The sequence below is a fragment of the Pyxicephalus adspersus genome, chromosome 2, assembly GCF_032062135.1.
Source record: "Pyxicephalus adspersus chromosome 2, UCB_Pads_2.0, whole genome shotgun sequence".
Lineage (NCBI taxonomy): Eukaryota > Metazoa > Chordata > Amphibia > Anura > Pyxicephalidae > Pyxicephalus > Pyxicephalus adspersus.
In genome coordinates, this window is record NC_092859.1 from 18427188 (window position 1) to 18437496 (window position 10309).

The following is a 10309-nucleotide window of genomic DNA, read 5'->3' on the forward strand; positions in this document are numbered from 1 at the left end:
ACCAATCAGTTACTTGTGCTTTGTAGTGACATGTGTCAAGAGATTTCTCCTAATAGGTTGTTATGCATTACTGCACTGAAGCCGGAGAAAAAGTAAATATAATATAAAATATTGTCATTCAGGTGATGAATGTTTTTTCATTTCAGAGTTGACCGAACAAAACAAGATGGGGAGAGACCAGCACCGCGGACCACTCCTGGCAGAAGTGGTCCTCCAGCTGGACCTCCAAGAAACACACCACAAAGAAGTGCAGCAGATAATGATGTCGCCACAAGCCAGACAAGGAATCCTCAGCATGGACAACCACTCAGGGTACCTCCAACATCAGGGCCTCCAAGGAATCAACAGAATGTTCCTCCAGGTGGTGGACAAACATCTAGTGCCCCTCCGAGAAATGTACCACCTATGGGCCCCAACAGAAATGTCCACCAACCAACTCAAGAACCTGTAAGTCACCATGTGTGTGGGAGATTAATGGTTTTAATTTATTTCCTTTTTGACTCTTTCTTTTAGGTTTTAAGGGAAAGGCTTTTTTGTTGGTTTGAGTTTTAATCTATAGTCCCCTTCAACGTGTCATAGCAGAGTCCATGTCAGTACTGAAAAAACCTTTACCATGTCTGGATGATTTGGAATTGGTAGGATGCACATTATGGAAATTGTGAAGTAATCTTTTAAGCCGACCTAGCTCCTAAATCGCATGGTCCACCTGTTCAGTGATTGCCCCCTTTGTTAACTTAAGTTAAACTACCTGCATTATCCTTACTCTAAATATCTTGATTATCAGACATTTTAGAGTTTTTTTTTTTGTGGTATAAAATTAAAAAAAAATGTTTTGCTTATGTCTTTACAGTCATATCCACACAATAGCTATCCTGTCCCAACATATGTGGGAAGGCAGCCTCAACACACACCATCCCGGTAAGTGTGGTCAACTTTGTTTTAAATATTATTAAACCAAAATTATAAGTAGTGGTGAGAAATTACTGTGACTGTTAAAAGAGTGGCTGTGTGTCACATAGTAAGTAGTACAATCCTGATAAGGAAAATAAGCTTTCTGTTGTGTGGATCTTCTGTAATAGACAAACACGGGAGGAAAATGCAGCCTTGAAGCATTTCACAAATTTGACTTTTAAAATAAAGTCAAGGTGTTAAAAAGGTGAATCGCTGGCTTTGCCTACTAACTTTAATGAAACCTCTAATGCTTTGGATGTGACCAGTGTAGACTTTATAAAAAAAAATATTTTGTTACATTGTGTAAATCAATAAATACATCTTCCTTAACCTGCATTCAGCTTGTATTTGAGATCACTTTAAGATGCTTTGGAAGTGAATGGGTGTTTGACCTCTTTCTAGCCGGGAGATGACCACTTTCTAAGCTTCATAAACCTTCTTTAAGCTCCTTCTGCATTTGACTTGTCTGGGTACGGAAACTGAATCTAACAGGCTGTAAAGGGATTTAGCTACAGTGTAGCCATAAATAGACTTTAATAAGTCATGGTTACAGGGCATCTGGCTGTCTGTCTTAACCCTAACTAGTCCTAGTGGTAAGTGCTTACCCAACCTTAGCTTACACTAGGGGATGGCCATTACCCTCTAAATGAGTACGAGCTCTCCCTGTACACATAAGCTTACCTTCAGTTTAAACTATGCATCTAAATTTGCCCTGGGGCATTTAAAAGTCAATTAATATCGTCCACATATTAGTAGTAGTATTATAAATAATAATAATAATAATAATAAACAGGATTTATAAAGCTCCAGCATATTATGCAGCTCTGTACATTAAATAGGGGTGGCAAATGTCAGACAGATACAGACAGTGACATAAGAGGAGGAGAAGACCCTGCCTTGAAGAGCTTACAATCTAAAAGGTGGGGGAGAGTAGTATACAATAGGAGGGAGATATGGAGTGATGGGAAATATTGAGAGTTTTAATAGACAGAACAAGACGGGTAAGCAAGTTTGAAAAGATGTGTTTTGAGTGCCCTTTTAAATAAGCAGAAAGTAGGAGCAAGCCGAATAGGACGAGAAAGACCATTCCAGAGAGTTGGGGCAGCTCTGTAAAAGTCTTGGAGCCGTGCGTGTGAGGAGGTTATGAGTAAAAAAGTCATTAGTAGGTCATTGGAAGAGTGAAGAGAGTAGGTAGGGGGTATTTTTTTTACCAGGTCAGAAAGTGGGACAAGAACTGTAGTAGTTTAGGGATTTGAAGGCAAAGCACAGGAGCTGGAATTTGATTCTAAGGTGAAATGAAAGCCAGTGATGAGAACTACAAAGAGATGGAACAGAAGAAGGTGGGAAGGATGGTGGATGAGTCTGGCTGTACAAGGAGTTTGGTGGTCTCTGGGGACAGGTAGGGGCGGATTTCGTAGATGTGACGCAGGTGAAAGTGACAGGACCTGGAAATGTTCTGAATATGGGGGGTAAAAGAGAGAACAGAATCAAAGGTGACGCCACGAACGTGCCTGGGGGGAGGGATGAAGAACAGTGGTATGAACAGTTAGGAATATGTCAGGGGGAGATGTGGAATGTGACCGGGGAAGTTCTGTTTTATCCAGTTTGAAACCTGTCAGACACCCACTTAAGATATATTTTTACCTTTTGTCTATATTCTTAGCTGATTGTTAATTTGTGTTTCCTCCTTTGATCTTTACAGGCCTCCACCCCCTCATCAAAGAGAAAATCATCCCAACATCACCCCAGCACGCCCACCTCCTGCCCCACCAGTATAACGCCTGACCTCTTACTCCAATTAGAATTTTATCATGTGACTTTTTACACTGACTATAGGTACACACGTTTCAAAAAGACAGACAGAGAAAAAAAAAACAAAGAATGTTTTCAAATATTCTGAACGGATCTTAATATCCATGGCTTGTGGTGCCCTTCCTTCGGCATAGACCTCCTCGACGATGCTGAAAAAGCTCCCACATTTAGGACGAGGGGCAAACAGTACAGATCTACGCCTGAGCAAATCTTTGGGGTCTATGCTTTACAAGTGATCTCATCGAGCTTCTGTACATGTGCAGGCCCCAGCTGTGCATACATGACATGGAGATTTCATTCAGATGAAGAATGTTAATAGAACATGAAATCATAATCCTTTAATTTCTTTCATGCAATTTTCCCCCAAGCTCTAAAATTCACTTCTTCTTCGGGATATAGCAGAGAGAGATTTATAATTATAGCAGTGTTTTGTCATGAGCAAGCACTGAAAGGCATTCTATGGCTAATCATTAACCTACGAGGAGCCTTTTTTATTTTTTACTGTGAGATTTCTCTATAAAAACTTTACCGGGTCATATACTGTGTAAACAATGGTTCGAGTTAATTTGCTCTTTATGAATTCTGTTTTTTAGATTTATATGGATATGGCCTATGAACAGTTTAATGTTATCATCATTTTCCATTCTAAACACAACGCTAAAAGCTGGCATGTAAAATATTACATCTGTTAATTTCTGAAACATAAAATGTATTTTAGATTTACAAGGGTAGCATTGGTGCCGCTTTCAGAGGTAGGATTTTTAGTACAAAGGTAACACTGGCTAAATCTGAAAATGATGAGGACTAACTTTAATAGAGGCAGCCTCTTTTTTCCATGCTTGTTTGTGTGTTCGACATCCTAATATATGAAATTCTGGATTAAATCAGCCAAGTGCATTCTAGGTGCATTAAAAAGTGCAAAGCCTTACTGTTAATTGTCTTCAAAAAGCAGCCACTGCCTGGGTAAAATAAAAAGACAGGCAGCAGAGCAGGACCCTCTCTATGTGGAAGCAGTGATCTCTCTGAAGAGATCAGACATATTCCATATTCAATCAGACCTAATACACTGCGTTCGTCATGCGGAATAGAGAGCTCTATCTCTGAATTGTGTCAGGCCTCTGCAAACAGACCACAGCTTTCACCCAAACAACATGGATCCCTCCGCATCATGCTGCCAGGCTGCAGATTTTACTCCACAGGCTGTAGATTTTACTTCTTAAGCTGTATCTGTACACCCTCTGTTTTGGTGCACCTGAAATGAATTTAGCTGATAAAACTAAAATCACAGTTGGGCTTTAGGCTTTGAGCACATCACTCCCACTATAAAAATAACTTTGGTAAGAATACATATCAGTACTTCAGTAAGCAAGCAAGGTTCATGCTGATTTTTTTGAAAAGCTTATGTTTTGACATTTAGCATAGAGATCAGCTATTGTCAGTGAAATGTGAGCACTTTGCCCTTTCAGGGTTTTAACTTTATACAAATGAAATCCAGTTTGGATAGTACGAAGGTGCATTAGAACCTGTGCTGGGTTTATATTGCTGTTTGTGTCGCAGTTAGGTAGATTTTTTCCTAGTATCCTGTCCCATTGATACTCTGTGGTCATATTAATACCCCTGCAGTAATTTTTTTTTTAATTGTGCCGATACTTTGGCATAGGTTCTAGCAAAAGGTGCAGCAATGCAGAAACAGTATAATTATGTGAATGGTTCCATCTTAAAAAGACTAGCTTTGGGTTTTAATGAAGTTTGAGACTTTATAGAGGTTGTGGAAGTAATTTCTCTTTTATCCTTGATTAATATACACGTCTCTTCTTTTATACTTTAATGACGGGTTTCTGGCTGTGGTCCCCTATCTTTCACCACATCTTAGGAGGGGGGAATGTTACCCCAGGCTCCTGTCTGTAAAGGCATTACCAAATCAGAAGGCCCTGAATATGAAGGAAGGAAGTCCATTCTCTGCTAATATAAGAAGAGAAGCCTTGGACTTTAATGTTCTGGTGTGCACAATAGATGACGAATGCCAATCAATGTCTGTGTTGCCCAAACCACCCATTTATTTTTTTATAATAAGGTTCAGCTTAAAAAATCTGTGGTTATATTTCTCCTAATTGCAGTGTTTGACTGGTGGGATTTCTTAAAAGAAGCAATGAGGTTCAGAATTGTGGTTGATCTGAATATTTTTACAATGTAGTAAAATAATATGTAGTCAGTTTTACATCTTTTTAGATTTCTTTCCCATTTTTTAAACTCCACTTATTGAGATGCATTTTACTCTGCTCTCCTATACACTCCATGTGAATTCCTTTCTGCAATAATATACTTGAAGTAGCACATAAATTAAACGTTTCAATGAAGAATGTATGTTTGAAATTCACCCGGAACTTTAATGGTATTTTCTTGTGTCTGTTTTACTTGTTATATTTTTTTAATTCCGGGAAATCGTGTTTGTTTACTTTGGATGGCTTAATAATTGCAGTCTTGTGACAAGTTTTGAAATCTATGTTACGTGCTGAGATTATTATAGTATTGGAAACTATCATGTTGCCAGAAGAAATGTCCTTGCCTTCTATACTTTGGCCACAAGATGGCAGTATCACTCAATGATCTTATGACTATAGTAGAAGATCAGCCAAAATGAGTTTTTAGGAGCCCCTTGGAAGGTTGTTTGGTAAATTGACGTTTTTATCTTTATTGCTTATTCACAATGTTTTAACCCATCTGCCTAGCAGATATATTTCCAATTTACTGGCAGCATGCTGGTCCAGCTCTGTGGCTTAAAAATTTGTGATGCAAAAATACAGATGACAACTTTAAAGCCTGCACCTGTACAAATATGGAGGATATTTTGACGGGTTTTTTTTTGCACATGAAGTAGCTTTTGCTGGCTTGTAATATCTGTAAAGAAATCCATCAGTAAGTTCTTCCTATTACAGTTCCTTGACTTGTTCCTATAGTCTTAATCTTACAGGAGTTTTCAGGATTTTCCACTTCTCCTGTTATATTTTCCATAACATATAGATGGAGGTCCAGCAGAGAAAAGGGAACCTTCATTCCAGCAGGTTTAAAAAAAACAAAAAAACATATGGATGTAAAACTTTTAATCCATAACTGTCCCCTGCAATAATCTCTTTTACCACTAGATGTCCCCAGAATTCTGATTCAGTTGCCACCTGCTCAACGCGGGAGACTGAGGACTTACTGTGAGTGCAGGGCAATATGGGTCCCTAAGAGGCATTCACCGCAGTGCCTTTCACTCACAGAGTAAGTACTGACATGCACGCTACCTGGAGTTGGGTTTCAAATCTCCAGAGCTTTGCTTTAGGTGTTTTGTACACTCCATTTATAAATCATCTGTATGTCCTTGGTTCTCCCACTAGCAGGCAGCACATTCACCCTGCAAGGGACAGTTTATTCATTTCAATGAATTTAATAAAACAGAGGTATTGGGACATAGAGCGCCTGACAGTCATGTGACCAACCTTCCCTCCAATGAGTTGTAATGCAGAGAACACTCCACTGCAGGTGGCATAAAAAAGTGAACATTGTGGTGTACAGAGGACATAATTGTATTTTCTGTCTGCCCCAAAAATTGCTGTATCCTGCATATATATAATATACTTCTATAGTATACCATGGCACATATTTAATAATACAGATTTTTTTGCAGAATATGGTATAGGAATATATGGGAACTTCAACTTCCAATACCTATACATGGTATAGATATCTGGGTGAATGTTGAATTATGGACTTATTAAGCATTGCAGGGTTTGGCTACGAGCAGCCATCTAAATGATAAAGAACTACAACTCCCAGCATTTTTGTTGTTCCTGGATAGCTGAGGGCTACCAACTGAAGGGCATAAAATGATATATATATAAAAGTAAAATTGTAATCCCCACTACCCAGATATATGTATATTGCACCTAATTGTCAGGATGACCCCTAGTAACAGTATGTGTTCTATCATATTGTGCCATAATAATGCAAATCTATTTTTTAGCCAGAAACAGCATGGGAAAAGATGTAAGCGGGTGGCAGCCCCCAACTCATCAGTAGTCACCCAAAAAAAGCCGCGTGGTGCACCCGGGTAGAACACAACAAATCCTCAGTGATTTCACTGTAATTTAATGCTGTGACTTTGTATACTGTATGAGAATAAAATGGTAAGAATTATATAACAAACTACCCTGTATGTACTAAAAGTGATCCCATTACTTTTACCTAGTGGGACAATGCCATTGCAACTGATTCTAGTTATCTGTGGACTCTTCTCCATTCAGGGATTTGGGAAGCTTATATGACTTCTGGGGTATAGAAAAAACAAACCATTGACAAAATGCTAATGTCAACCCTATCTGGTCATTTTATAATGCTTGGTAGAAATGAAATTGCTTTAAACATTGCAACCATCTGAAAATATAAAGGAACACAAAATGTTTTATACAAAATAAATAAGGATTAAAACAAAGTTCAAACATATTTCTGATAGATTTGTTATATTTTTTCTTTCTTTTCATGATGTCAGTGCAGAGCTTGTCAACCATTGTATCCAACAAGCCCCAAGTGTTTGCAGATGTCTTCATTTACATGACTTTATCAGATTTCAATGCACTTTAACACTGGCTGGAAGTTTAAAGAACTTATAAAACACTCCAGAATTGTGTTATTGGTTATGTATTCAATGCAATTTATATATATTTTTTTTCTTTTTGAGGCTAGATTCCCTCCTTTGCATTAAGTTAACATACAAAATGAAAGGAGCCCCAGTTTGTATTGCACCCTAACACATCCCTGATGCATCACTAAAGATTTGGCCACTACAAAGCACGGATGTCAACTATGTATGTCCGTCTTCAACCCAGAATTTTATTTTCAACTGGGTGGGAAGAAGCTGTAGGTGGGTGGCAGCCCCTGTATTGTGACCCAACCACTGATAAACAGGCCGGTGGTTACTAAAGTGCTGCGCGGTGAGCTGGAAGAAAACTGAAATTGCAGGTTCAATAAAAAAAGACTTGTGATGCAATGGGGACTCACTTAAAATCAATGTTTACGCAAAGCACAATAACATACTATCACAGGTGTCTGTTACTCTTTACCAATGCATTTTTATTTAAATGTTGGTTAAAATTCAGAATTCTGTTGGACCACTTGTGAAAGTTGTGCAAAGGGGTCTCAAAAGTAGTCAATAAACCAATCACAATCGACTCTCAAACCACAGCCAATCATAGCATGACTCTCTTTGCACCTTGCATTATTTACTGCAATGATTTTTTTATAAGATGCAATGTATTGATGATAAGACTATTGTTATTTTTACATTTCTGTTTTAAAATAATCAGTGATCTGTAACATGACCGGCAGACATTTGCAGTGATTTCCGTTTGCAATGTATGTATTGATTGTATTGATTGAATTTACTATTGTCACTTTCTATATACCTGAATCCTACACTTTCGTATAAACCTTTATTAGTCCTGCACACCCCTTACATATTATTAGTGACTGATTTCTGGCTGGAGATTCCTTTTTCCTTAGTTGAAAATGCTACTTTTTGCCCTGACACTGCAGTCACACCACTAAGCCTAGGGTATAGATAGCAAGGGGGCTGTGTCTAACCATGTCTGTGTAAATTACTGAGTGCTCTGGGGTAGTCTTTGTTGTCTATTGACTGCAAAGTCCTATTTAAACGCATTATAACAACTGTAATATAAAGGTGAAGGTACGACTATAAAAATGGAGGCTGTTAGTACTATCCCTATCTAAATTCATATTTATTTTTGTGACTTTAATTGGGCTTTAGAAAAAAAATGCAAGGCTAAGAACCTCAGGGGTGTGTCCATTGCTATTTCCCAATTGAAGTGGGTTCTCCCAGATAGGGAAATAGCAACAGACATGCCCCTGAGGACCTTTTTTATGTTGATGTGTGGTAGGACAGTGATCATGTTGGGACACAAGTGTGGGAAAATCTCCCCAATGGTCACAAAGAAAACGTTCTAACCCCTCTCCACTCAAAGCCGAAAAAATCCCAGAGTTTTGTTTTAGAGTTTGCTGACATCACAATGAAGTTGGGTTTCATATCCAAAGAAGCTTGAAGCTGACTTTGCCTGTGGCCGTTTCTGTAAGGAGAGACCGCCATTCTGCTGTCCCTCTCTAGTGTAAATGGGGCCATGCAACATTTTGGTAAATTGCCTGACAAACCCAGATACAAGTATGAAGTCATTAGGCACAATTTACACTTTTTTGCCAAACTTACACCTTAAATATTTCCAGGCAACTTAATTACCACTATCCGCTGTCATAAAGCAGAGACATGTTTGCCAATTACAATCTTTTATTTTATTTTCTGGTTAAATATGTCTCCTAATAAATATTTCTATTGGAGCCATGCTACTGGTACCTTGCAATAAGAGAAGACTGCAACATTCTGCCAAAAAAAATTGATTTATTTCTTCATATTGGAAATAATTTGCCCATTCAGTACGTTTGTTAAGTTTGTTTTAGCTTTCCACTCTTTTGTACTGTTTGAGGTTATTGAAGGATTTTTATTAAACATGTAAAAAAGATAAATTACACTGTAATCAATAAAGAATGTTTTTTATAGTAAGTTCTATACTGTTTTTTTTAACTTTTTATATCTCTAACATCAATACTAAAAAGACATGTGAGATGAACCAATAAAAGGAATGGAGTAAAATAACTGAATTTGAGCCAGATAGAAAAACCTGATATTTTGTGTGATATTTTTATGTATATATCACAGATCTGTATTACTTTCTAGTCCATTGAGGGACACAGCAAGTCTTAAACTTTTGGGTTCTACCTGCTATCTGCAGTAGAATAGATTACTGGCAAACTGTAGGTCAGCCATGGGTACCCCTACTACCCCTTTTTTTTTGTTTTTCATCTAAGACTTGCCCCACTGACTACCCAGTACGGACATATTTGCCTGGCTTTTGGACAGTACCACCTCTGGACCCTCAGCATGAAGGTTAGATCCACATTCCAGAATGAAAAGATGTCTATTGGCATTTGTAGCACTCCCATTGTCTTGCATTCCCAATGCCTAGGTGCAAGAGGTAGTGTTTTAGGGCTATCAACTCAAATTTTGTTCCTTTTACACTCCTTGGGTTCTTACTTAATATCACCCTGTTTCTTCCTCATTTTCATTGAGTGCTTTCTAGACTTTTGGACAAAGGGGTCATAGCACCAATCAGTTTGGAAAACCTTTTTACATGTTTAAACCTCACTGTGGGCAATGTCCGTGATAGGAGTGCACTCCCTACAGCAAACAGACCATGTAAAAGAGGAAGGGTGCTTGTGATGATGGGTGACGGTGATGGCACCGTGTAGAACTCATGAAAACAAAAGATGAAGTCACCATCATTCCAAAGTACAGGATTCTAACTATATTGTAAAAGCAGTGTCACAACATGTTTCAAAAGCCAACTTTTCAGAGACGTGCAGAGTCCTTTCCTCAAGGAAACATAGTGACTAGTTCCACACTCCTGAAAACCAGAGGGGGCATTTACTCCATCTTAGA

At 38.3% G+C, this 10309-nt stretch overlaps 1 protein-coding gene across 1 annotated transcript in view; it reads left to right on the forward strand.

Annotated features, from left to right (window-relative positions):
* Positions 1 to 9373, forward strand: part of ADAM9 (ADAM metallopeptidase domain 9) — a 67111-nt gene extending 57738 nt beyond the window's left edge. The window contains exons 20-22 of the mRNA XM_072399779.1: positions 147 to 447; positions 851 to 918; positions 2654 to 9373. Of these exons, the coding sequence (XP_072255880.1) occupies positions 147 to 447; positions 851 to 918; positions 2654 to 2729 (445 nt within the window). The 3' untranslated portion in view covers positions 2730 to 9373. The remainder of the gene's footprint in view (positions 1 to 146; positions 448 to 850; positions 919 to 2653) is intronic.
* Positions 9374 to 10309: the final 936 nt, after the last annotated feature.